The sequence below is a fragment of the Nannizzia gypsea genome, genomic scaffold, assembly GCF_000150975.2.
Source record: "Nannizzia gypsea CBS 118893 supercont1.7 genomic scaffold, whole genome shotgun sequence".
In the NCBI taxonomy this organism is placed as follows: Eukaryota; Fungi; Ascomycota; class Eurotiomycetes; order Onygenales; family Arthrodermataceae; genus Nannizzia; species Nannizzia gypsea.
The window spans coordinates 119,526-145,600 of NW_003345195.1; the positions used below are offsets into that span (position 1 = coordinate 119,526).

At 49.1% G+C, this 26,075-nt stretch overlaps 10 protein-coding genes across 10 annotated transcripts; 5 read left to right on the forward strand and 5 right to left on the reverse strand.

Annotated features, from left to right (window-relative positions):
* Positions 1-90: 90 nt before the first annotated feature.
* Positions 91-1,829, forward strand: MGYG_07331 (FAD binding domain-containing protein; the record flags this gene model as incomplete). The annotated part of the gene is made up of 4 exons (XM_003170039.1): positions 91-419; positions 492-763; positions 830-1,203; positions 1,278-1,829. The coding sequence occupies 4 exons, from the start codon at positions 91-93 to the stop codon at positions 1,827-1,829; spliced, it is 1,527 nt and encodes a 508-aa protein (XP_003170087.1).
* Positions 1,830-2,770: 941 nt separating this feature from the next.
* MGYG_07332 (hypothetical protein) lies at positions 2,771-4,063 on the forward strand (the record flags this gene model as incomplete). The annotated part of the gene is made up of 2 exons (XM_003170040.1): positions 2,771-3,132; positions 3,205-4,063. 2 exons carry the CDS (start codon positions 2,771-2,773, stop codon positions 4,061-4,063), a joined length of 1,221 nt encoding a protein of 406 aa, XP_003170088.1.
* A 369-nt stretch (positions 4,064-4,432) lies between these two features.
* MGYG_07333 (xanthine phosphoribosyltransferase 1) lies at positions 4,433-5,477 on the reverse strand (the record flags this gene model as incomplete). The annotated part of the gene is made up of 5 exons (XM_003170041.1): positions 4,433-4,487; positions 4,561-4,673; positions 4,765-5,077; positions 5,156-5,262; positions 5,445-5,477. 5 exons carry the CDS (start codon positions 5,475-5,477, stop codon positions 4,433-4,435), a joined length of 621 nt encoding a protein of 206 aa, XP_003170089.1.
* A 5,150-nt stretch (positions 5,478-10,627) lies between these two features.
* Positions 10,628-12,596, forward strand: MGYG_07335 (hypothetical protein; the record flags this gene model as incomplete). Its single annotated transcript, XM_003170042.1, has 5 exons — positions 10,628-11,019; positions 11,087-11,185; positions 11,290-11,701; positions 11,770-11,839; positions 11,908-12,596. The coding sequence occupies 5 exons, from the start codon at positions 10,628-10,630 to the stop codon at positions 12,594-12,596; spliced, it is 1,662 nt and encodes a 553-aa protein (XP_003170090.1).
* Positions 12,597-13,667: 1,071 nt separating this feature from the next.
* Positions 13,668-15,056, forward strand: MGYG_09148 (hypothetical protein; the record flags this gene model as incomplete). Its single annotated transcript, XM_003170043.1, has 2 exons — positions 13,668-14,023; positions 14,189-15,056. The coding sequence occupies 2 exons, from the start codon at positions 13,668-13,670 to the stop codon at positions 15,054-15,056; spliced, it is 1,224 nt and encodes a 407-aa protein (XP_003170091.1).
* Positions 15,057-15,074: 18 nt separating this feature from the next.
* MGYG_07338 (hypothetical protein) lies at positions 15,075-15,715 on the reverse strand (the record flags this gene model as incomplete). The annotated part of the gene is made up of 2 exons (XM_003170044.1): positions 15,075-15,444; positions 15,534-15,715. 2 exons carry the CDS (start codon positions 15,713-15,715, stop codon positions 15,075-15,077), a joined length of 552 nt encoding a protein of 183 aa, XP_003170092.1.
* Positions 15,716-16,129: 414 nt separating this feature from the next.
* Positions 16,130-17,995, forward strand: MGYG_07339 (succinyl-CoA ligase beta-chain; the record flags this gene model as incomplete). The annotated part of the gene is made up of 8 exons (XM_003170045.1): positions 16,130-16,183; positions 16,298-16,384; positions 16,472-16,544; positions 16,623-16,722; positions 16,797-17,342; positions 17,400-17,446; positions 17,511-17,803; positions 17,861-17,995. 8 exons carry the CDS (start codon positions 16,130-16,132, stop codon positions 17,993-17,995), a joined length of 1,335 nt encoding a protein of 444 aa, XP_003170093.1.
* Positions 17,996-18,511: 516 nt separating this feature from the next.
* On the reverse strand, positions 18,512-19,693 carry MGYG_07340 (hypothetical protein; the record flags this gene model as incomplete). Its single annotated transcript, XM_003170046.1, has 6 exons — positions 18,512-18,875; positions 18,941-19,035; positions 19,085-19,236; positions 19,298-19,305; positions 19,369-19,596; positions 19,653-19,693. 6 exons carry the CDS (start codon positions 19,691-19,693, stop codon positions 18,512-18,514), a joined length of 888 nt encoding a protein of 295 aa, XP_003170094.1.
* A 254-nt stretch (positions 19,694-19,947) lies between these two features.
* On the reverse strand, positions 19,948-21,352 carry MGYG_07341 (beta-lactamase; the record flags this gene model as incomplete). The annotated part of the gene is made up of 5 exons (XM_003170047.1): positions 19,948-20,073; positions 20,127-20,705; positions 20,782-20,933; positions 20,985-21,215; positions 21,268-21,352. The coding sequence occupies 5 exons, from the start codon at positions 21,350-21,352 to the stop codon at positions 19,948-19,950; spliced, it is 1,173 nt and encodes a 390-aa protein (XP_003170095.1).
* Positions 21,353-22,287: 935 nt separating this feature from the next.
* On the reverse strand, positions 22,288-23,675 carry MGYG_07342 (proteinase R; the record flags this gene model as incomplete). Its single annotated transcript, XM_003170048.1, has 4 exons — positions 22,288-22,529; positions 22,606-22,711; positions 22,766-23,302; positions 23,358-23,675. The coding sequence occupies 4 exons, from the start codon at positions 23,673-23,675 to the stop codon at positions 22,288-22,290; spliced, it is 1,203 nt and encodes a 400-aa protein (XP_003170096.1).
* Between the last annotated feature and the right edge of the window lie 2,400 nt (positions 23,676-26,075).

Genomic DNA, 26,075 nt, shown 5'->3' on the forward strand with positions numbered 1-26,075 from the left:
CATGCCAAAGCCATTGAGTCTTTAACTTCTGCTTCCTTGCGATCTTTGGATTTTGCCAACATCCTAGTTGGTTACCCTTCCGCGGTCAGGATGATTGCTGCTATACCCGAAACTTTAGCCTCGAAGGGCAGTAATATGCCATTCAAAGTCATTATTGTTGGCGCAGGAGTGGCCGGCTTATGCCTTGCGCATTGCCTTGAGAAAGCGAACATAGACTATCTCGTCCTGGACAAAGGGGTCGTGGCGCCGCCATTCGGTACTACAATCACTATGCAGCCCCATGGTTGTCGAATCTTACATCAACTAGGCCTCCTGGACCAGGTACTTGACAACTGCTCGACTATGGGGAGAGGTTATTACCGCACTTCCGATGGTAAATGCTTCCTAGAGAATGATTTCTTTCCAATAGTCAAAAAGTAGTAAGTAAATAAATACTCTCTCCCATGAGGTCGGGGTTCACACAATAGTTACTTGTACTAAATTATAACAAGTGCTGGATATGACACACGAACTTTGAGCAGGAGTCTCTTTCTCCGGATTCTTTACGATAACTTGCCAGACCCATCTAAGATCTTAGAAAGACACCGTGTCGTCAACATTATTGAAGAGAATTCCATCGTTCGTGCCATCCTTTCTGATGGCACCGAGTATGTTGGTGATCTGGTTGTCGGAACAGACGGCGTCCATAGCAAGGTGCGCGAGCTTATGTGGGACCAGGCAAACCAGGCCATTCCCCATTTCATCTCTACCTCTGAGAAAAGATGTCAGTACAAGACCGCACTCATAGATATGTGGTATCACTCCATTAACTTTGCATTTCATACACTAGCGATGGTGACAACTTATGGTGCTATCGTAGCACAGTGCCCTCCCATGCCGGGCTTAGGGCCAACCGACATGCATTCTATATCAAATGATAAAATGTCCTTCCTCCTACTATGCCAACCTGATTTTATATCATATATACTCCACTATAAATTACCAGAAAATCAACAGTGCAGATGGCCCAGCCGAGCGAAATTCACCGAGGCTGATATGGAGGCCCTCGCAGCCAAGTTCGCCGACTATCCTATCTGTGAGTCTGTGGTCTTTGGAGAGCTTTGGCGTACCCGAACCAAAGCCCAAATGATCTCGTTAGAAGAGGGCGTTTTAAATCATTGGTTTTTTGGGAGAACGGTTCTGGCAGGTGATGCAATTCATAAGGTATAGACTGTTATTCTGGATTGACCTTCTCATATCTGATTCAGAAGGTTGATTTATACTAACTAGTGCAATAGGTTACTCCTAACTCAGCACTAGGAGGCTGCACTGCAATGGAGGATGTCGTTTGCATAAGCAACGCATTGCACGCGGCCCTCAACCTACACCCTAACAAGAAACCGTCAGATGTTGAGATTAGCGCCGCCTTAAAATTTTACCAGGACTCACGTCTTAGCCGCGTAAAGGCAATTGTCAAAGTTGCTAGTGATTTAACTAGGCTTCAGGCATGCGATGGCTGGGCAATGTATATTAGGCATAGATGGATCACACCATTGATCGGTCTAGATGCACTTGCGATTAACATCGCAAAGCTCGCAAGCTCGGCTCCTAAACTCGATTATGTGCCTTTTATCGAACGACGAGGCCTCCTTGGATGGCAAGATACACCGAAGACAGTGATTGCAAGAGCAAGGATGGATAAAGAACGGCCTTGGTATCATGGATTTTTGACGCACGACATGTTGACAGTACTTGGCTTTCTCTTTACGCTTGTGTCCACTCTATTGCTATTTATTGTGAAGGCGGCTTCAAGTCGTTGGCTGCCGTTGTTCGGAGTAGCCGCTAACTGAACGCTCTCTTTGCTTGTCTGTTCTCCGTCTCTAACACGTCTTTCTTCCTTTTTTAATTCATTAAATATTTAACTAACTAGTTAAATAAATAACGTAACTAACTAATCAACCACCCAATGTATATCACTGTCAAATGTACACCTATCAAAAACAGCACCAAATCTCTATTCGCCTCTTATTCAATCAAATATTTCAATAGCTATCTAGCTAAACAGGAAATTATAATATATTAAATAATAATTGAGTAGGCTGCTTTTTTATATCTAGCTTAGCCATCTTCTATCCGTATTTAGAGCTCGAAATCTCTATATATACTCATTATATTTATACAAGCTTAATCTCATTACTATTATTAATTTATACGCGGTTACACGCTTTCCTACACTTTACCTTAGGTATTTGGTCCATCGCTTATACTTATTAAGTTAACCTCTACCTATTAACTGTCTAGGTGATCAAGAATCAGTAGACTACCTAGGTAGTTCAGCTTTACGTATAGAGTAATCCGAAATTGGTTACCAGACCTATCTATATTTCTGCTTGATAAAGGGTCTCTTCATCACCTTTTTCCGCTATATCAGCACACAATCACAACTTGATCATTTCTATTCCCGATCCGAATAGTGACAGGGCCGGCCGCTACAACACCGGACTGTTGTTTTATTCCTCCCCCGGCGGCAGAGCCGTATACTATATACTCCGTAACGGAAGCGGGTTTGGAGCGGCCGACATGGTTCATTCAAAATGAAAACGCTGGTGGCAGGGAACGGGGAACGGGGTCATCATTGCCGCTACGCCAGGTCTAATCATGTCGGTCGGTGCATAAATACCCGAGTGCAGGCCTCTTTGGCATGAGCTGCATTGCATGACTCGGTCTGGGAGAAAAACGAGGAGGCTTCCTTACACCTAGCGTCCACCTTGATCCTGTAGGAATCAGAACCATGGAGATGATGTTAGTACTTGTCAAGCCGAGACCCAGTCACCTCTTGCTGCTGGGAGCCGTGGGCATTATCTCCATTTGGGGCTTCATTGGATACTGGGGTGGCATGTTCGATAACTTTGATGCTATTGTTGCTTCAGGCTCCCTCCCTGATGGTCGTCCCATGCGCATGGACTACACCAGGGTAAAATATATCGACTCCCAATTGGCCCCAGTTATAGCTTTTTACGAAGTGCTGTCGAACAAACTCTCGTTGGGGCCTCGCCTTTTGTTCCTTGATATTAATTTTGTGGTGGCATGCACCAATATCTGGGTCCTTGTTGAAAGCCGTCGACGAGGTGCTAGAAACTTGGTGTTGAAATGGTGAACATCCCCTTAACTACCTACTCAGTGCTCGGGAAGTGTACGAATGAATAACTAAAATGAATGCCCCAGGCCCGGTATATTTATATTTCTTTGGAACTGTATCGGTGCCGCACTGATTCTACCTCACTATTTATACTGCCTGCTACAAAGTAAAGCCACGCGAAGAGACGCCGCTATTCCAAAACACGAGGCCATATCTTTATTTATCACCACTTTTGCGATGATTTCCTTCCCTTTACTGCTTTTTGCCCCCGTGTTGTTGGACTACAGCTCCAAAGACCACCACGGCTTCATTGCTCTCTTCCATGCCACTCCTTTCTTAGCAACTCTCTTCTTCTCAGCAATTGCAGGCATCATTCAAAGGCTTACACCCTCCGACACGGGGGATGGGTTGAACCCCTCAAAACAAAAACAAAACCACAACGTCGACGAACCCTGGATAGTTTCTTCGTTCGTACTGGTGGGAACTGCGGCGGCAATTGTACATGTTCTTACCATGGTTGTGGCGCTTAGAGCGAATAGCTCAGATGCTACCATCCAGAGGCTATTTGTCCCTTCTTTTAGCTCACTACGGAAAGCGAACACATTGCCCTCAGCATGGACTTCTAGTTATAGAGGAATAGTCACCGGCAAAGCATCACATGCAGGAACAGGATTACCCGCCAAATATGAAGAAATTCTAGAGCAATTTCACCTTTTCACCCAGTTCGACTGGATTGTGATCTCACTATCCTGTATCGTGTTCTCATACCTCCTTCTACCTGATGCAAGTGCAAGTGGCACGGACACCCCAAGGGAGGAGAAGGCCCTACTATATCTTACCTTAGGGTCTCTCCTCATTGGCCCAGGGGCAGCGGGATCGTTCGCTCTTGCGTTGAGAGAGTCGAAACTGAGAGAGCAAGTAGGCAGTTCGATAAAAGCCGACTAGAGGTTTACCTCTTTTGCTTGTCACCCGGCCACTCTAGTCAGTCACGAAGCATTGAGATAATGATTGATTGACGGATTGATCGAGACTTGAAGTTAGGGAGGAATCCAGATATTCATTTAGCTCTATGAGGTAGTTGAACCTCATACCCTTAGTGATAAATTAGAGTATGTTTTGACAGCCCTTGCTCTGAAGCAGCGATGTCATGAACGCGTCTCCGTATCTAACATTCACATAGGACGAAAAGAACGCCCAATTCATGAGATAAGGCCAGAGTTCCAAATCAAATAAGCAAATGGAGGGAGCGAGATAGAAAAGCGTCTACCATGTAACGTGTGACAGAATAAAATCTAAATACTTTCTTTTGGTCATTTATGTGGCTTTTAGAGGGTTCTCTTTGGCTAGTCGGTCGTGTTCATCAATATCACTTTATAGCTAAGAGTCAGTATTCCGGCACAAGCATAGATATGTGAGGGAGGTAGGGAAGGGGTGGAACTAACGTGGCTTCCCATGGGTAGCAGATCCAGACATCTCCGCTAGTCACAGCAGCAAGATATCGGTTCTCGGCAAACATTTCGGGAGGGAGCTGACCCTTCTTTGGCTTATCTTTGTTCTACATGGCGAAAAGGTGATGTTAGCTCTTATACTCTTCCCGCCTCCCCCTTTTTTTTCGGAACGAAGCTGTAGAATAGATGAATGCTTACATGTAGGACAAAGATGGAGAAGGTCGTCTTCTCTCCTTGCCGACCAAGCTGCTGCTGCGCAAGTTCAACATCCTTTTCGAGCTCACGAACAGCATACTCGAGAGTGGTGCGGGTATCATCAACTTCATCAACGATGAGAACGTTCTTTCCGATCAGGTTGGCCATCTCCAGCGAGCTCAGGTCCAGCCATTGAGTGCGTGTGACTTTGGTGCCGGGGACCTCCTCGGGGTCTCCTCTGCCTAGATCTTCGTACAGTGACAGTCCAATAGCCTGAATAGGAATGTTTGGGGAATCCTTCTTCCTGAGAAACGATCTATGTTGCAATTCCCCAGTTAGAATTTGAGAAAGACGATTCTATGGGTCTCAGCTAGGTATATTGATTGCTTCGCACCTTAGCATTCTTGCAGGGACATATCCTCCTCCGCCGATGGCGATCATGAGGTTTGGACGGAAATTCTCGAGGATGTGACCTGCAGAGGCCTGGCACAGTTTATGCACCTATAGATTGTCAGACATATGCTAAGCCGTCTCTCGGGTTGTATGTATGCCAGCTGCTAGCGAGGGTATGACAGCGGAGGGAAAGGAGAGGCTAAAGCTGAGCTGTTCCTCTTCTTTGGGGTTTATCTGAGGGAAGAGGAAGACAGGGGGTCTCTTTTCTACAGAGGCTCCTGTTCCCGTACCTGGTTGTATGTGACGTAGACCTTCTCGACCATGGTGGCTGACTGATACCTGGGCGTAACTACTGGCAGGCTGATTTCCTTGTATACTCTGTACAACTATGCGCCAGTCTTCTCTATATTAATCAACTGCAACGTATTAGCAAGTCAGTCATGCAAAGGCGAAAAAATTGCACTCGTCGGAGGGGCACAACAGCGGAGCAGAAGCGCCAGTCGGCCTCTTCAGTCAACTTCGGTATGACAGCTCCGCAGTCGTTGTAACGAGTCTACCATTCACGTACCTGACTTCACAATATAACTAACTAGATAGTTATAGAACCTGTTACCACAGAATAAATGTACAGAATCAAACAGGCACAGCAAAAAATCCTCTTTTTTATATCTCTGCCACCGGACATGCGACAGCACGCGGAGGCCGCCGCGATGGATCTTTTGCGCCCGTCATCTTTTTTTTTTTGCCCGAGCTGATTGATAAGGGCTCAAGCCCTAAGAAGTGATCTAATCAGGCTATGTCGGCATAGCTGTTCGGGACATTTACGACCGCGACGGCAAGACATTTGACTACATCGACACGCGACGGTGATAGAGAGGAGATAGGAAGAGCAAGAGATGAAGAGAGATAGTCGGGTTGGTGATGACGAAGAGGCTAACTAGGCCAGTCAACGGGCTCTGAGCAAGCATGACGGACTTGACGGAGCGTTGAGCCTTCGTCTCGAGATGGCCGGTCATGCCTGCAGGATCGCCATGACGCCACGGAGAGATACGAGACGGACAGCCAACTAAGTAGTGGTCAATGCTTTTGTGGCAGGCTTCGATGGCGTCGTCTCCGGCCCAGATGGACATCAAGTACTACTACTTAACAGCAAACTCCCTGACAAAGCCCAATGGCGTCTGGCGTGGGATAGCTCAAGAGACTGTGGAGGCGGGATAAGAGAGAGAGAGAAAGGGAGAGACTACTCCGTGCTTTCAGTTTTATCAGGGTATACCTGAGTCGACAAGATCTTCCACAGAAATAATACGGATATGGAGAGAGAACATCTGAGCACTGTTCCTGAGACAAGGCGATGAAGGATGGCCCCGGTATAAAGGGATGATTAAGGCTAGTTAGTCAACGAGCCAGCGAGCCAACTATGTGACTGTTTTGGCATCGAAAAAGTAAGGCAACGCTTACGTCGGGAGTGCCACCCACCGCCACTATCTTAAGAACTGGGCCCGTACGACACACTTCGTACTTTTGGCTGTGCAACTTCCAAGGATCAATATTATGCAAGGAGCAGCTTCGAGCAAGTCTGAGCCCGTTTCGTTGAACTAACGTTTGCATGGGGAGGAAACGAAAAGGGAAGATGGGAGAAGAAGAAAAAAAAAAAAATAAAAATAAAAGAGCTTCAGCTAGTTACTGACGGCAAGCTCGGACGGGCTGACGACGGTGACAAGTTACATTCAGAGGAAATCCCCGCTCGTATTACGGAGTAGCTCAGTTGCGTTCAGCCATTGTCTTGCGGGCTTGTGTGGTGATTCGTGCTGTTAAGATGTACAGAGACTCGGCAGAGTTGGGATGATGTCAAAAAAACATCCCTTGCACGGAGAAGAGTAACTTCTCCAGGCGCGGGCCCAAGCAATCCACCTGACTGGGGGACAAGGATTAATTTTGTGGAAACAGAAACAAAACCCAAGATGGAAGAGGAAAAGGAAGATAAAGAGAAAGAGACGGACTAACTCGAGGAGAAAATGCGTGAACAACAACCCATGTTCTTTCCGTCTGCAAGTCTGGGCAAAAAGCATCACAGGGCTGCGAACGAGCTAACGGACGAACGAACTCCAGCCAAGATGTGTCAAGATCGGATGATCCCTGTGAAATCGCCCAGCGCGCTTTGAGCTTTGTCAAGGGCGAGCCTGGTTGGCCGTGACACTTTTACGACAACGTGCATAAGTATCTACGTTCTGACCCTTCAAAGAGTCGTCCCCGGGTATACCTGCATCGTCGAACAAGCAGGTGATCTTCCGGAGGGTTGCAGTCGCAGAAAGGGAAAAGGAAAACAAAGGCCCCCATGTCAGCCTGAAGATAAATAACCTAAGGGAAATCCAGTCCCCTGCGCCATCTCGCACTATTTCGGACTATTATAGACCATCTCCAGTTCTGGATTGGCACGATGCATGGAATTAGTTAACAGTTTTGCGCAGATGGAGCGTACGACCTGGTCCATATCCCAGGGCCACGGGTCGTGGGTCAAGTTCAACAAGATACGATGGAGGGGGGTGGGATTATGACTGAAGAGAGGCGGGGGGAGAGAAAAAACATCTACAGCAGCTGAGAAAGGCCGATCGCTAATTGAGGACTTGAAATCTTTCCATTGCACGGGAGCACCAAGAAAATTTTGGTAATATCAATTTCGGATGGGAGCGGTTCCTACTGGCCGTTGGCTGGGTATTTGTGCAACCATCAAAGCTCCCAAGGAGAGGAGGAAAGGGAGTTGACTTGTGGAATTAAGAAAGGTAAAGAGGAAAAAAAAGGAAAACGGCAAAAGGCCAAAGGGATGGCGTCCGCCTATCGCAAGCCTCTTTTGGAGGTAGAAGGGACGAGAAAAAGGTGACCTATCCCATAAGGGGTGAGTGACAGCTCACCTACTTACTCGGGAGAAGAAGAAGAAAAAGCCCACCGGATCGAACCCACGGCGTCGGAAGCCATCCCCACGATCGGCTGCTCTTGTTCTAATTCGTGGTCTCGCACTCTTCTGGATTTCCATGGGTCGAAAGGGGGGAGTGGTACACTGGGTCTGACAAGATTCACGTCTGTCAGGGTAGGTTTTTCGAAACTTCCAAATTTACTTCCAGTTCGAGAAGTTCTGCGGAACCCAACCCACCGATTCCATGCATGTTTAACAGCAGCAAGCTGAATACCAGTCAGTAGGCGCAGACAGACACAGCTCTCTCAGCCGCTCAATACAATAATAGCAGATGGCAATAAGAAGAACGGCTTTCTGTGTTGGAATTGATTATGATTTGATGGGCTTGACTTGACTGATTGGGGGCGAATGCAAGCCTGATCGATCTGACAAGCCCCCTGTCCGCTCAACGTCGAGACAGGAAGAGTCGAAAGGCCGAAGAAAGAAGAAGCCCAAGGCAAGGGAGGCGAAGGAAGGGGAAAACGGGATACACAGACACAGACAAGAGAAACAGAAGCAGAAACAGAAGAAGCAAAAACGGAATTCTGCAGGTGGGCTCTGAGGAAGTTGGGCCTGCAGGAACAGCAGCAGCAGCAGCACACGGCCCCCAGGTGGAAAGACATCCTGCTACATCAGTATGGACGTACATACATACATACGTCAAATAATGCTGGGTTATATACAAGGGGAATGCCGGGTTGTTTTGCGCCCCCGATGGACGATGAACCCATAAATAAAACCATAAACCGAGGGCCTCTTGGGCTCCATTAGCTACATTCGAGCGCAAATCGCTGGAGCAGGGATGCAGGGAGAGCGAGAAGGGGGAAACGGGCGCCAGAGAAAAGAAATAGTAGCAGAGACTAGGGGAAACGACGTGACGAGAAGGGAAGAAGATCCTACTGATTATTGAGGCTGAAATGCAGGAGAAGATGTATAACCATCCACTGCCTGCTGCTGCTGCTTGATGCTACTTGCTACCTGCTGCTGGCTAGCTAGTCGAGTTATATTACCGACCAATATTATATTCAGCTTCGTCCGCCCGTATAACGAGCTAAATAACTAACTGGTGTACATGACTGCTACATCGCCAGAGGTACTTCTGGCTAGCTAGTGACTTTCTCGTCTCATCTTCTCGATCGCTTCTCGACATCTTCTCGACTGTTTCATCTCCTGCTGCTGCTCCTGGTTCGTCTTGTTATAAATAGTTCCTTTGCACAGCTCGCAGCGGCCCCCTTGATCCCTGGGCTCGTCTTCACCCCGTACAGCGCCAGCGCCAGCACCCCCAGTCCCTGTCGAGTCCTCTGCCTGCCTGTCGGTCGGTCAAAAAAAGTACCATCGAGCAGGCGTGCCATGCCAGCGGTAAGCAGAAGTCGTAACTCTCTCTTCTGTCCGTAGAAGATAGATAATACACAAGATACAGACATCCAGATCATCCAGATCATCCAGACGAAAGCCCCCGGAGTAGTTCTGCTGTTGCTCGCCCCAAGACCTCCTGAAGGACTTCCGCCCCTTCGCCTCTCTCTGTCTCCTTTTTTTATTATTATTTGTCTTCCTTTGCTTTTTCTTTTCTTCTTCTGCTTCTGCTTCTTCTTCTTCTTCTTCTTCTCGTCTTCTTCGTCTCTTCTAGAGGAAAAAGAGTCCCCTTCGACTGACTGACTGACTGACTGACGGGCCACCTCAAAAGCACCATCCTCGCCCTGACGAAACCCGTTGAAACAGCGCTCCTCGAGTCCTGCGAATCCTCCCTTCGACCCGTTCTGTCCTCTCTCTGTCTTTGTCTCTCTCATCCTCTTCGTCGCCGTCTTCGTCTTCGTCTTCATCGCCGCCGCTCTGCTGCTGCAAGGCTCGCTGCAGCTTCTCCTGCGCAAAACCTCCATCGCCGTCGCCAGTACGAACTAGCTACAGCCACCATCACCATCAGCACCAGCACCACCAGCATCACCACCGACAAGCAGCATCTACAGCGTCTGCCACCGTGAATGCGATGCTCCTGGCTGCTCCTCTGCGATACCGTCGACTGCTTCCCCTCTACGGCTCCACCAGCTCCAGCGTGTCCATCGCCGTCCCCCACCCAAAGCCGGCCTGCGACAGCCCGTAAACCCTGCCCTTAGTTAAGGACTCAGCCGGGGGGCAGGTCTCTCTCTCGTATACTCCCCTCGAGTCAAGCACTGCGTCTCCCTGCAAGCCGTCGCCTCTGCGCGAAGCTTCCCCGGACTCGACCCGTCGTCTTCGTCTTCTTCTTCTCTTCCAGCCGCGGCCGCTCCCTTTTTCTCCCTCGTCCCCGTCTTCGTCCTCGTCTTCGCCTTCGTCCTCGCTTGCGGGTGGACGTAAAACGGTCAGGCCGTTTAACTGTCTCGACTAGCTAAACTACCCTGGGAGAGCTTTGGCGATACCGGCCGATTTTAGTTCTCCACAGCCCATCCATACATACTCGACTAGTTATCCGCGGCGGCCTCCCTCAGTCTGGCGCTCTCGGCTCCTCCTCCTCTCCCTTCTCCCTCTCCTTCTGCTTCTGCCCTGACCATGAACCGCATGCTTGATCCTCCCTTGCGAAACCCGTTCCATGCGCCTCCGGTCAGCGACCTCGCCACGAAGTCCAGGACAATACCACTTCTCTCGCCCACAGGTCCCCCCGGTCCCGCAAACGACTCTATCAGTCCCGGTGACCCCATGGACATGAGCCCGTCCGCCTCGACCTCGACCTCCATGGCTCCGCCGCTCCAGAACGGTGCAGAGCCGGAGTCTGCAAGTGCGAATGCGAATGCCAATGCCAATGCAAACCACACAAACGGCACTTCTCCCATGGACGCAGCAGCGCAGTCGCAAGCTGCGAACTCGAACCATCCAATTGGCGCCGCAGCTGCCGGACAGCAGCCCAAGGTCGTCCAGACCGCGTTCATTCATAAACTATATAGGTTAGACCCCCTTTTTCCTCTCATGGGAGACTGTTTGTTGCGGGACATGCTAACGGCTTTTCTATAGTATGCTGCAGGACCCCAGCATCCAACATTTGATATCATGGTCAAGCTCCAATGAGAGCTTCGTCATGTCTCCCTCCTCAGACTTTTCAAAGGTTCTATCGTACGTTTGTCTCATCAGTGTGTTTCAGTTGATCCATACATATATATATGGTTTTGTGTTTGTGTTGTGTCTAATCAACAGTTTTTGTTGTTGTTGGTGTATAGGCAATATTTCAAACATACCAATATATCGTCATTTGTCAGACAGCTAAACATGTATGGCTTCCACAAAGTGAGCGATGTCTTCCACACAGGGTCGCCGGACTCGCCAATGTGGGAATTCAGACACGGAAACGGCAGCTTTCGAAAGGGTGATGTTGCTGGCCTCCGAGACATCAAGCGGAGAGCTTCCAGACATGCGCTGATTCACCGAGACTCCTTCTCGACCCACAAGGCAAATCAGTCGCAGCCAGGTACTCCCGCTGAAGCCGCCATGGACGGACTCGACCCCAGAATGGCTAATCTGGAACAATCCTTGTATGACATGCATAACCGCCTGGCGCGGATGGAGGATCACAACGCGCTTCTAAGCTCACATTGCCATATCCTCGCCGACGGCCTAGCTAGATGTCATCAGGTGGGAGACAATACCATTAGCACTCCTTGTTGTTTGGGTCTATTCACTAACATTACCTCCGTCAACAGTGGACAAGTACGATGTCGTCTTTTATAGTCTCCCTGGTCCCTGATGCCGAGAATTCTATACATAAAGAAGGTCGGTTAAAGTGCCCATACTTAATTCTCCGAGACGTATATAGATGTATAGCTAACATTCTATACCAGCTGCAAATATGCAACGAGAAATAACCCGACAGCTGGACTACATCCGGACTCTGGAAAACCCCCAGGAAGCCATGCTGGCAGGACGACAGCCCTACTTCTCCATGTCCATGGACCCCGGCCCTCCGCCGCTCTCCCCACGCCAGGTCTGCCAGGATGACGGGAGACGGCCGTCCGGAATCCGCCATCCCTTACCACCCCATATCACCATCTCGCCACACCGTCAGGGCTCTCTCGGCGGAAACCCAACACCAGTCTACAGCAAACCTCAGATCCCTCATCAATCAACCCTCCACCCTCTAGCATCAGTCTCGTCTCCTCCAGGCCCCAACCTTGCCCGCCGCCACACCTCAGCCGACATCAGACAGCACGGCTGGCCGCCATCAGCCGGTCCCTCTCCCAACTCGCAGTACGGCCCCGGTGCATCCGTCCAATGGCCTTCTTCACCAAATCGAAATCCCAATTCCTCTGATCAGCATGTCCGGGATGCACTAGCACGGTATGAGCTCGGTGGACCGCGGCGGCAGCAGCAGGGACAGCAGTCTAGACATGTCACGCCACCCTTTCTTGACCCGTCTCAGCCAGACAACGGCTGGGCGTTAGGAGGACCCAAGTTCCCCCGTCCAGTAGAGTCAATGCCTGCCACCCGTCCAGTGCAGCTGAACGGGCAGAAGAGCCCGATGGTCCATTAGGAGAAGACCGGAAACGAAAGAGACTCCAGTGATGCGCCCAGCTTTCCTTCCTTTCCCTTACTATATCAGTTCTTTCATGTTTACTTTTTTTGCGCTACTTTATCCTCAGTCTTTTTCTCTTTCTTTGCGTATGCTCATTATTTTTTCTTCTTTGGTTTATTCCTTTCTATCATTATTCCATACCAGAAGCCATCTTGGATCCGTTCAACGGTCCCTTTTCTAAAAGTCAAAAAAATACCCATTTGCTTTACAGCCATCCACAAAACCCAGCTTTTGTTCCTTGTACATCTCATCTCAATACCCTTCCCTCTTCGGTTTGGCATGCATCGATGGGCGGAGGTCTCCCTCTCCCTCTCATTTTCTATATACCACCAGCAAACCCTATATCCATCAAACCCAGGCTTTCTCGTCCCGGCATACCAGATATACATACTCTTTTCCATTCCCTCTCATCTCTCCTTATTATCACTCTCTTTCTCTTTCAACCCCACCCTTCTCCATTCATTTCAAACTCCTTCTGCCTGTCTTATCTCTACCTCAGTCTCGCTCTTCACGGTTGTAGGGTGTTTTAAGGTCGGGATGGTACCATTTTAGTTTGCTGTACAGTAAAGCCATTGGGAATGGGATCTACAGCTCCTAGTCTAGGCTTTTATATATCTTTCTTTCCTCTTTGGGGGGCAGATGGCGGGAGGGAGGTGTTCTTTTTTACTCTTTTGGATGGACACAGCATTTGTGCGGAAGCATGCATATACCATGGCATAGGAAGGTAGTTGTAGCTATTTTATCCTTATTTTCAATGTGCAAATGAGAGCTTTTGGCCAGGGGCTTCTTTATATATTCAGCACCCATCACTATTTTGTTACTGCCGAGCAAGCAGGCTTAAATTCACTGACTAGCAGACTTCATGAGTATAAATATCTTCAGCAGACAAAGAGAGACCCATCCTACATCTTTCTACAGTCTCGATTCAAATATTTCATCAACTACCAATTTGGCCTGCATAAGCCATACGTTTGATAGCAACGATCCAGCAATCTTGGCATTATTTAATTATTACTCCAGCTTTTCCGCATGCCAGTGAAGAGGTACTACTCGTCCTCGCACACTCCGCCCAGCAGGGTTGCAGAGCGAGCAAATGTCATAGGCCAATTGGACGATCTAGTAGACGGATACTCTTCAGATTCGCCGTCAAGTGTGTATGACATTTTATCTGACAGTGAAACGCCGATATTGACCAAACGTCAGCGCCAGATGGCGCCGCGGAGGAGCACATCATCACAGACGGCAAGGAAGAAGAGAGCGGCGTCTACTTCGGCGGCAGCGCAGAAGGCGATACCAGAGAAGAGGCAGAAGACCGTCGAGCCTGCTGAGCCTGCTGAGCCTGTCGAGTCTGTTAGTGAAGCTACGGCTTTACCCACAAAGTCATTGTCTGTATTTTCTCTCTTTTCATTCACTGCCTACTAGGTAGTTATATGTTTACATTTTCTCCTTGCTACATGCTTTGTTCCCCTACCACTTAACCAGCTATCCCTCCTGGAAGGACATACCAAAAAAAAAAAACATACACACGAATACGCTGACAAGATGAATAGGAACCAGTTCAAATCTACAGTCCGGTTCATCATTGGACCAGACGAGGAGGAATTCCAGGTACATTCGTTTTTGCTGGAATCTACTGGGCTTGCAAGCCTCTTCGAAGTAGAGAACTCTACAGGTCCAGTCAGGCGCCGGGATATAGACTCCAACACATTCACCAACTTTGTGGAATGGCTCTATAGCACCTACATGCGGCCTGGAGTGACTGTGGACACGAATGTGGAATATGGCAAAGTGATCGCCTTGTATTGTGTTGGCCAAAAGCTGGGAGGAGGAGAAAGCTGGAAGGTGCTGGTCATGAAGCAGATGCTTGAGCTATTTGATCAGGCAGGGCGAAAGGTCCCTGGCCAGTTGGCTTCCGTGATCTACGAGAGATTCCCCAAGGGAAACGAAATGAGACACCTATGGGTGACCTTCAACGTGCTTGGTGAGGCGGATGGAGAATGTACCAATATCGAATTCCTGCAGGACCTGAACCAGATGCAACGACGCGTGATACAAGAACACAAGCCAGACATGGAAGACCTGCTGCAGCCATTCAGGAAGCCAGAGCAGGCAAATGGCGCGTCGACACCAGGCCATCAATTGCCCTCGCGGAACGGCACAGCGACCCAGTATGTTAAAAGGCTTGCTGAAACGCAGGCTCAACAACAGGAGAGGCAGTTACAGCTGCAGCTACAGCCAGAATCGACGCCTCAGCCAAACAGGGTAGGGAGGACAGAGCCTGGCTCAACACCAACACCACCACCAAACATCTCGGGTTCTGGCTCGGGTCTTAGGAGTCAAAAGAGCCGTGAGATTACGACCTGTGAGGATTTATTGAGGAAATTCCAAACCGGCCAACCAAGGGGAAATGCACCGTGATGATGAAAGATGGCTCTCTCACTTTCTCCCTTTCTTCGCTTTTCTCTGGGATAGAACCTCGTCCAAATAACTGCTGGTCCTCTTCTTTCTACCGGAGTCCGTCCCCGAGGAAATTGGCGGCTGACTATCAGCTTTCTTTCCTTTCTTGCCTTTACCCAACGCCGACCTGCCATCTTCCTCGTCACTCTCCTCGATTATTTCATTTTTATGGCTGGGAGCAGGGCCTGCCTGCTTGGTTCGAGTGCTTGCATTCTTCAGCCTTGACGCTTCGGCCTTTTGAAAGTTTTTCCCTAATAGATGCTTCCGGAGCTTGTCGTTGGAGCTGAGTTCAGTTCGTTTGATACTGCCGTCAGCTTCTTTCTGAGGAAGAGGAGCTCCCAGGCCGAGTCTACCAAAAAACGCACGCAAGACATATTAGCTTAAAGACCTTCTACAGTTACTTAATAACAGAATACAAATACAACTGCTACTACTCACTTCTCTGGAACTGCCGTGAATATCTCATCTTCCTCCTTCTGGAGCTCTTCCTCAGACTTTGCGTTGGCTGTTTCATCAGCGGTTTTAGGCGGCAGCCAGGATGCGATCAGTCTCTGGCTTCTCGCGAGAGCAACGTTGGCTCTGTTGAATATCACATCTGCCTCTGAACTCGTAGCCGGCATCTTCTCTCCCTCGTCTTCTTCTTCCTCTCCCGTAGACGTAGATAGCTGCAAGTAAATGAAATTCTTTGAATTATCAAATATCAAATCAACATGAAAATCGCAGAAGTCGAAGAAAGCAAAACAAGCATTTTGCTAGGCCCGTAACTGTGGTATTGATATTTCAGTACAGCTCGCTAGCTTTTTTGCGGTATCCGGAGCAGATCGGGTTGTATTTGTATCCGTATTACCAAGCTTTACCACGTTTCCGATTTTTTTTTGCTTGTTTCTTCTTTTCGACTTCAACTTCGACTTTCTTCGCTCCTTCGACAAAATCCGAACATCGTCTTCGACTTTTCCTCCTCCTGCTCCATCGCCCGTCTCTTTGCCTGTATTTATAATCCTCTTTGTTCGGACGCCCGGAGCCGTTTCCTCAAGATGTTCAAGCTCGCCCGTAGCAAGCCAATTGCTGCGGCTTTCAGATCCGCCGTCGTGAGTTACCTGCACCCGCTTTGCAACGAGCCACAGCCATTGACCCTCAACGGGCCTCCTTTCATGCCTGGACGGCAACGCGATGCTAACATGCCGGACCTGTGATGCCTGTAGGAGTCGCCTCTTCGCAGCAGATTCGCTCAATCGCAGCGAAGGAACCTCTCCATACACGAATACCTCTCCGCCAACCTCCTCAAGTCTGTCAGTATTCGGCCAGTTCAAGCTCTAGCTCTCTTTTATCAGCCGGCCAGGCATAGCTTTTCTAACGCGCCCATGACCGCTATATAGTATGGCGTCGGTGTCCCCAAGGGTGAAGTTGCTCGCAGCGGCGAAGAGGCTGAGGCCATCGCAAAGAAGATCGGTATATTTACCTCCGTCTCACCTAAATTTGACTAAATCGGGAAAACCGAGACTAAGGCTAGAGGATGATATGATGTAGGTGGTGAGGACATGGTCATCAAGGCCCAGGTCTTGGCCGGTGGCCGTGGAAAGGGTACCTTCGACAATGGCTTGAAGGGAGGTGTCAGAGTTATCTACTCGTACGTGTTCAATTCTCCCAATGGCTGCACTCGCCCTTTGCGGCGTCACGGAGCTAAACTGACCTTTACTTCAGTCCAACTGAGGCCCGCATGTTCGCCGACCAGATGATCGGCCACAAGCTGATAACTAAGCAGACCGGTGCTCAGGGCCGTCTCTGCAACGCCGTGTACATCTGTGAGCGCAAGTTCGCCCGCAGAGAGTTCTACCTCGCTATCTTGATGGACCGTCAAACCCAGGCCCCTGTCATCGTCTCCTCCTCCCAGGGTGGAATGGACATCGAGGCTGTTGCTAAGGACACCCCCGATGCCATCACCACCACCCCAATTGACATCCACACTGGCGTCACTGATGAAATCGCCCACAACATTGCCACCGGTCTTGGTTTCTCTGAGCAGTGTGTCCCAGAGGCTGTCGAGACCATCAAGAAGCTCTACAAGGTCTTCATGGAGAGGGATGCCACTCAGATCGAAATCAACCCTCTGTCTGAGACCTCCGACCACCAGGTCCTTGCTATGGATGCCAAGCTTGGCTTCGACGACAACGCCGACTTCAGACAGAAGGAGGTCTTCTCCTGGAGAGATACCACCCAAGAAGATGCTGACGAAGTCAAGGCTGCCGAGTATGCTCCCACTTCTGATCTTCCATAGCTCATTTGCAGTTCTGACTTGTGTCATAGGTCCGGTCTCAACTTCATCAAGTTGGATGGAGACATTGGCTGCTTGGGTAAGCTCCGTCTTTAATACTCTTAACTTGCATGGAAACTTTACTAACTCTTCGGCCTCCAAAGTCAACGGTGCTGGTCTCGCCATGGCCACTATGGACATCATCAAGCTCAACGGTGGAAGCCCTGCTAACTTCCTTGACGTCGGCGGTGGTGCCACCCCTGCTGCTATCCGATCTGCCTTCGAGCTCATCACCAGTGACCCCAAGGTCACCGCCATCTTCGTTAACATCTTCGGAGGTATCGTGCGATGTGATGCCATTGCTCAGGGTTTGATCAATGTCGTCCAGGAGATGAACCTCCGTACCCCTATCGTCGCCAGACTGCAGGGTACTAACATGGAGAAGGCCCATGCCTTGGTATGTCTATCCCGCAGCTAAAGCAAGGTTACCATGTTTTCTAACTCTTTCCTATAGATCAGTGAATCTGGCCTCAAGATCTTCTCCATCGAGGATCTCCAGGTCGCCGCTGAGAAGTCCGTCCAATTCTCCAAGGTCGTCAAGATGGCCAGAGACATTGATGTCGGCGTTGAATTCACCCTCGGTATTTAAAACACGGACCACCATTTGCGACTTTTTTTTGCATCCTTTCCCTCCCTTCTTGTGTGTCCGAGCCCTTCTCACCGGGAGTGAGGGAAGGCCCAACGAGTCAATCAAGGCGTATGCTCCTTTCTCAGATCCCTGACATGCCATACTAACCGTTTTCACTCCTACTGTCGCAGAAAAAGAGCACTAGGTGAACCCACGGCCCCTGTTTCAAGTTATCGGTCCATATGTCTTTTTTGCTTCCCTTCACTTTCCATCTTGTGTCACTATTTTTATTTTAGCACGTAAAATGTGGGTTCAGTCTATACGCCACATGTTAATCTATAGAAGGACTCGTCTTTTTTTCTTTGGAAATCTGTAACTAGTTATGTATAAGGATATGTAAGAGGAGAAAATATTGACTATGAATGACCTTGAGACAGAGCTTAACAGTTGGTATATTTCAAATTTATTACAATATTCCCTCCACCGCTGTTCTTCCACATACCCGTTACTCGACGGCCGAATACCCTTAACTGAAATTTATGACCGGGATCTCAACTTTCCCAAGTTGAACATACGCCCCAAGGCATAGTTGAAGATTCCGACCCAAAAAAAGGCGCCGTACAGCAGATAAATCGAGGTAACTTTGCTTCCAGCCCAAACCCATTTTCTCGGGCTTACACCCCACGGCCACAGCCAACGCCACGGAGCTGGCCCATAAAGTACCTGGGTCACTACCCGGCGAGCATACGCTTCATTTGGGGTGGCATTATCCTGGCTGTGCACAACTCTTCGATCATATTCGGATCGAATGGGCTGGTAGAGAGAATTCGGCAACAAACGACGTGGCGTACGTGCAATCCGGGATTGAACGCCGCCAGTTATGATAGTGACAACTTTGACGCTGGTATATTCCGTCAACTTTAGATCTTGTCAAGGTATATGTAGGCTGCAGCCCGTTGTACGTACCCGAAGGGTTCTAGTTCCACTCTGAGCGTGTCACTGTATGAATGCAATGCGCCTTTGGTGGCATTATATACAGAGCCGAAAACATAGGGTATCATCTATCAGTTTGTTAGGCAGCTTTTTAACCCCTTCGGAAACATCTCTTACCCCTGCAACAGATCCAATCTGCACAATAGTGCCCTTGGCTTCAATGATGAGCGGAGTGAAGACCTTGCACATATGAATCACTCCTATAATGTTAGTTGCGAACGTCTGACGCACTTCGTCCATGTCAACATCAAGTGCTGGGACGGTATAATCTTTGAAATGAATACGGTTAGCTTGGGATGCATAAAGTAGAAATAACAATGGCAGGCGTACTCCGTCCACTGTATTCAGTATGTTAGCAAAAGGCTCAATCCGACATGTTTTTAAAATAATAGAGCCCTTACGCATTATTGACGAGAATATCCAGTCCTTTCCCTTTGCCTAGCTTAGACTTGAGCTCTTCAAAGCATGCTAGGATGCTCTGCTCGTCGTCTACCGTTAAGTTCATGGCCTCAATTCCCTTCTCCTCGAGGTCCCCAAGCACCTCTTTGTTTCTGGCGGTTGCAAAAACTCGCAGGCCATTGCGCTGGAACTCAAGGGCTAGGGAATGACCGATACCCCCTGGTGAGCAGCTAAAAGGAGAATGTTAATTCTTCTGATATCATCAAACTGGAAGGCGGATACTCACCCAGTTATGAGGACGGATTTACGGTTGTCGGGCGAAGTCATGGTGGTACGTCTTTGTCAGTTATATCCTCAGATGGTATAGATGCACGTAGCAATTCTTGCGTGTTATAAGCAAAAACGAGCATGTGAAGTTGTAGTTGGCAATCAATGCATGAAGAAGTCTCAATAAACTTGCCGAGGCCAAGTTAGTTAAGCTAACTTCCCTGGTAGGCTAACTAGGTACCTAGGTAACTAGTCGATATTTATTGTTAAACTCAACACCACAAAATCACTTTTCTACCAACTTTGCTAGGTTGCTATGCACCTTGCAGTTTATATACACCAGCCTCCAGCTCATCCAGTAAGTCCAGAGCGGCAATATCAAAAGGAGGGAATGAATGCAAAAAGAGGGCTCCGCAGATACCAGCCTTCATATCCAACCACTACATAACATGTTAGAAAGAAGTAGAAATCGAAGAAAGGTGGAAATACATACCCAGAAAGTGTTTGCCGCTCCAGTCCAGGAGATGGCACCTGGGTAACGGGCTCCTGGAACTCGATCCAAGTTGATACCCGCCGACAGACCCATGTCAATTACCTTGCCAGGGTTAACAAGGCGGCTCATGATCTTCGGGCCTCGGTCTCGAATTGCGTTTACTTCTTTATTACACTCGAGCTGGGGAGAAATAATTGCGTTGATGCTTTCAGGTCGCAGCACGTTCTCTCCGTTGCGAAGTATCATTTGCAAGAATCTGATAAACTCACTGGGCGTCGAGTATAAACCAATACCACCCAAATCATCCTTCGCAGGGGTTGGGTATGGGACCGGGATCGTGGATAGACTCTTATCTGGTGCTCGTTGCGAAAGTTCAACGTATCTTGCATCGAACTCGGGATGATTTTCGGGATGGAACGTCGTTGCTGTCATACCGAGTTTTCCGAATATATTCTCTTGCATAAAATCCCCGAGTTTCTGGTTCGAAACTTTTTCGACGACACACCCAGCCCAGTCAACCCCGGGCCCATAGCCCCAAGACGTTCCTGGTTCAAAAGCCAGCGGGAGGCGATATGTGTCCTACAAAAGAAGGTTAAGTTCTCTTATCCCGAAGTCCTGTATGTATCTGGTGTGTGTCAGGCTGCATTCCACTTACCCTGGAAGTTATATCTGTCGTATCGGTGTGATTATAGTACTCTGCCCATCTCTTAACAGATGAATTAACAGCCAGGTATACGAACCCACTAGAGTGGGTTAATAGCCGTCGCAAGGTAATTTTTTCCTTTGCCTTACGAAGGATAGGTTTGCCTAGTAACCTGGTTAGTTTGCATATTCAGCTGCAGGATGACGCAAACATACCGTTGTCACCTTCTTCAAACCCGACGATTATCTCAGGCTCAGCTAGCTCCGGCAGGATGGTTCCAACGTCATCATCTAAGCCTACTAACCCCTTCTCAACGGCAATCATAACGGCGACAGCAGTGACAATCTTGGTCATAGACGCGCACCAAAACATTGAGTCCTCTGTCACAGCATCCCCAGACCCATCTACTTTTCGGGTGCCATAGGTAATAGAGTGTAATACCTGGTCTAGAACTTTTAAGCAATCATGTTGAAGTATCCAGGTGTACTTTTGTCCTACCTTTATTGGCAGCCGTAAAAACAGCTGCATGGAATTTAGAGTCACTCTTTGAGCATGTACGCTCTAGGCTATGGGTCAGATCCATTGTAGATGGCTGGTTCTATGGTATCAAGAGGCTGTAGAGAAGCGATAGTTGTGCGTTGTATAATTCGATATGAAAGAGCAAACCGAGCCTGTTATATAGCCATCTCGATGATAAAAGGCCCAATGTCAAACTTGAGGTTTTGTTTACCCGGAGTCCCTATTTAGTTATATCTCGTATCTGTGAACTTGCACGGACGTACGGCGGCATGTCGCCGGAGTACGCTTTGGGCTAAGTGGAGACGGGAACATCAAGAACCTATTAATAGTAGCCGAAAGAAAACCGCTTTCCTGTGATATATTGCTATTAAATTATCCTATCACGTTGTTACACAGAAGATACCCATATAAACTGTCCTCTAATATTTGACTGCTAGTTGCAGCCGCATTGTGGTGCATTGAATTCTGCTGCTGTTTGATTTGACTATGTAAAGGAGCAAGTCAACTCGTGGGAGATTCATGTGGCCGCTTTAAGGTCCTTGGCGTCTATTAAGCGGGATCCTCGCCGCCTTAAGCTGTGCCCAGAGGTAAAATTAAGCTCAAAGTCGAACTAGCGCCGCTTCCGCCACTAGTTTAACTTACGAGCATAAAGCGAGCTTGCACAGCTATTAGAGCCTCCACTTGGTCGAGTTGCCAATCTCAAGCTAAGGTAGGTTGCGCCTCAAAAAAAGCAGTAGCTACAAAAGATGCGTTCTGGAAAAGAGGGATAAATTTAGAATTTCAAGGTAATCCATTGGTATGTACATATTATGGATAAAGCTACCCGCTGTAAAGAAAGAAGTGAGGCACAGCCATCAAACAAAAAGCTATTTACAAGCCGAACAGTTCGACCATTGCTCTTCATGTATGTTCAAGAGGGTGGAAAGAAATCATATCGGGGGACGTAGTTTACTCGTAAACTCTCCAGTCAAAAGCAAACCCCCAAAGAAGGTTATCAGTTTATTTGCCGGATCCGTTGTTGATGAGCTTGCCGGTGGTACCAGCGCCGGGGTTGGTGATGACATCAATGGCCATGTTCTTGATGGTGTCGCAAAGCTGAGGGCCACCAGATTTGCCGGTGCCGATAAGGTAGGCAGCGAGACCAGCAACATGTGGGGAGGCCATGGAGGTTCCAGAGAGGACCTGAGAGCCACCACCTGGCTTAGCGGAGGTGATTCCGTCACCGGGAGCGTAGACATCAACTTGAACAGATGTTAGCGTCATTTCCCTTTTGTCGCTAGTGGCGGGGTAAGGGTGAATGAAATTGGATATACATACCGACTTGGCCGTAGTTGGAGAAGGAGGCCTTGCCATCCTGCTCGGTGGAGGCAGCAACAGTGCAGATGGATGGCTCAGAAGCTGGGGAGGCCATAGCAGCATCAACCTACATGCTGATTAGTAAAAGGGATCTAGCAGCTAGCCTTTTGAAGGCACTTACGTTGTCGTTACCGGCGGCAACGGCCAGGAAGACACCGCCCTGAGCAATTGCGGCAGCGGCATCGTTGGAGGCCTGGGAGAAGGCACCGCCGAGAGACATGTTGGCGACAGCCTTGCCGGCGCCCTTCTTCTTGGCGTCGTTGGTAGCAAATTCCATGCCCATGATGACACCAGAGTTGGAGCCGGAGCCGTCGCAGTCAAGGACCTTCACGCCAACAACATTGGCCTTCTTAGCAACACCGAATTTGGTACCGGCGACAGTTCCAGAAACGTGAGTACCGTGGCCGTTGCAGTCCATGTCGATGTCATCAACGAAGTTGCCACCCCAGGTAGCACGGCCAGAGAATTCCTCGTGCTTGATATCGGTACCGGTGTCAATAACATAGGCAGTAACGCCCTGACCAGCAGAGCTGTCATAGTAGTAGGTGGTGCCACCAGGCTCCTTGGAGCCGACACGAGCAAGACCCCAGGATGGAACATTGTCCTGCATCTCAATGGCGTTGATCTGAACGCGGGCATCACGCTCAATGTATTTGACCTAGAAGTATTGTGAGTTTGATGCGCTCATCAAAGGAAGTATAATTGATCCTTACATCAGCACGCTTAGCAATCTCGTTGATCATCTGCTCATCGAAGTGACCAGAGTATCCCTTCATGCCAGTTGGGAAGCGGTAGGTGTGCTTCATGCCAGTCATGGCTTTGGCACCGCGGCGGACCAGACGGCGGCGGTGGGTGCGGTTGACCCAGGAGCGGTGGGAGTCGAAGTCCTTGTCGGTCATACCATCGTTCATCACGACAATATACTTGTCAGCGAGGGTCTGGACACCAGCGCGAGTCTCCAAGATCTCAGCGCCATTGATGACAGATGCCGCCGCCAGGGCGAGAGGGATGGCCTTGGTGATGAAACCCATATTGAGTGATAACCTTTGTGTGCTTTTGACTGGTGAAGAGTGGGAGTGAAGGCAATTGATTGCTTGGAGAGGGAAAGGAAAAAAAAACCAGAATTCTGGCGGGAGGGGAAGGCCTTGATATAGATTTTGGAATTTGGGTATTGTATACGGATATGCCAACCAAGGTACCAATTTACGGTGATTAACTATGAGAGCATCGTTGGCGGATTCTCTCTTCCCAATCCGCAGTAAAATTGGGTACTAAACCCCCGGCCTTCGATATCCCTGACATTAGGAATGCCTAGATAAGGCGCTTCCCGAAGGACATGATTGTAGTGTTCCAGCCTTGGTTGGGCAGGCTATGCTCATGATCGGCGTTCGTCTCGTCGTATCGGGGAGCAATGAGAGAATATGCAGCCGAAGCTCCTAAGTCACCTGGCGATTTGGTATTAGAGCTGGAATGTAACATTCAGCGAAGATCACTAGAATGGGGAGATGAGGCCGGCTGGTTTCGGGGCCCCTATTGCTCTCTGCTATTCGGTGGGTCAAGAGGCATGTACAGATACAAATGCTGAAGCACCGGAGCACATCCGTAAAGGGGAAGAGATGAGACGATAGTGGGAACGAGTGAGGCTTTGGGGTTTGGGAGGCCCAAAGAATGCAGATCCGTTTCTTCAAGAGAAGAGCGGTAGGCGTGGATTGGCCCCCGCATTCTGATAACCATGACAATAGGGTTAAACCATGGGCAACAGCATGATTACATATTACATAGGTAGAATGTGAGGGCAGGGGTCATGCGGAGATTTTCATTGCGAAATCCCAGACATGGCATGAAACCCCGCGAAAAAGGCTATTCAAGCATGGCTATCCTTGAAGCCTATCCAGGGGCACCGAACCCAAACTCTCCATTCCAGCCAACCTCGGCATTCGAAGGCATATTCAACGGATGAGCAAGGCAATGTACCGAGACATTCTCGAGAGCAGCTATGATATTGATATTTCGTCCTGAGGTGTCAGGCCAGTGAGATATCATAGCGGCATGTCGATCTTCCGCCAGACAAAGCCACTGCACCCGACGAACCCAATATATAGTATCTGATTCGCCCAGAGACGCTCGAAGAGAGGCAAAGGCATAAATCGAATCGCCAGAGATGAGTGAACAAATAATTCCTTCAGTTACCCTCTCCATGGGCGGCAAGTCGACATCATAACACAGGTGTTAACACGAGTCTATGGCGCCATACGCGACCATAGCCTCCGTTGGAAAGAAGCTTCATAGAACCTTGCTTTGGTGTGGCCACCGGCCTGGCGCACTCATACCCCTGTATGAGGTCGGATTTGGAGAGGGTCACTGAGTTAGTCGTCTAATTTAGAACCTCTTGGTTTAATTAGGAGGCATTGTTGTAACATCTGACGATGCAACGAGCATTCTCCTTGGCTACGGCGCTGTGGCACATTCGGCCCAGGTACCCCGTACTCTTGGAAACAGAGACTTTGCTCTCCGAGTAAAAATGCCCAGCCACGTTACGGGAGTATAAAAAAGGCGGTTGTTGTACAGGGCCGTACATGTCGGACAAGACCGTCAGGACAGGCAAAAACTCAAAGCTGATCCACCGCCCCAGGATCACCAACCATGGGAGTGAGTCAGTGAGTTAACCAAATTTCACACCGTTAGAGAATGTTTATCCTGCCACGAGTGAGTTTAAGCCCACTACTGACCCGACTCGCCTCTTTCTTCCTCGTGTCAGTGGTCGTCACCCGTAACACAGAATTAGCACGGGTGTCCGCCTGAGCCTTCTTCTGCACCATCTGAGCCTTGAGACACCCATGGCCGGCGATTTTGCAGGGGTGTTTGATATCGTCAACTTTTATATGCATGCAAGGCAAGTTAGTTAGCACACAACACCAAGCCATTGTCCTCGTGCCCCATGCCACCGGCAACTTGAGCCACAGCCTCCATACCTTGGGGAAGAGAATAGCGACCGGTTTGGCTGACGCGGTCCTCCGTCTTGTCGTATTCTTGTCATTCTCGTCTGTGTTGTTCTTTTTGCTTTAATTTGTTCGCCGCGTTAAAGTAAGCTTATTATGCGATATAACGGGGGAAAGTTAATCCCAAACATGTGATTTGTTGCATGAGATGACGTAATGAAGCTATAAGCAACGCACATATAGCAATTTATCAGGGCAAGGGGGAGAAAAGGGGCTGAGAGAAAGAGAAAGGCGCAGAACAGGTTCTGTGACCAGGAGCATGGATCTTTTGGAACCCCCGAGCAATGCATGGAAGATGGAGCCCTTGGGCAACAAATGACAGGCCCGAGTGAGCCGCCACGGCAAGGCTTGTCTGAAGATCGCAAGGACGGCCTTGCCTTGGCGGTTCCACTGGTCTATTCCATGACGGGCATATTTATCTTCCTATCTTCC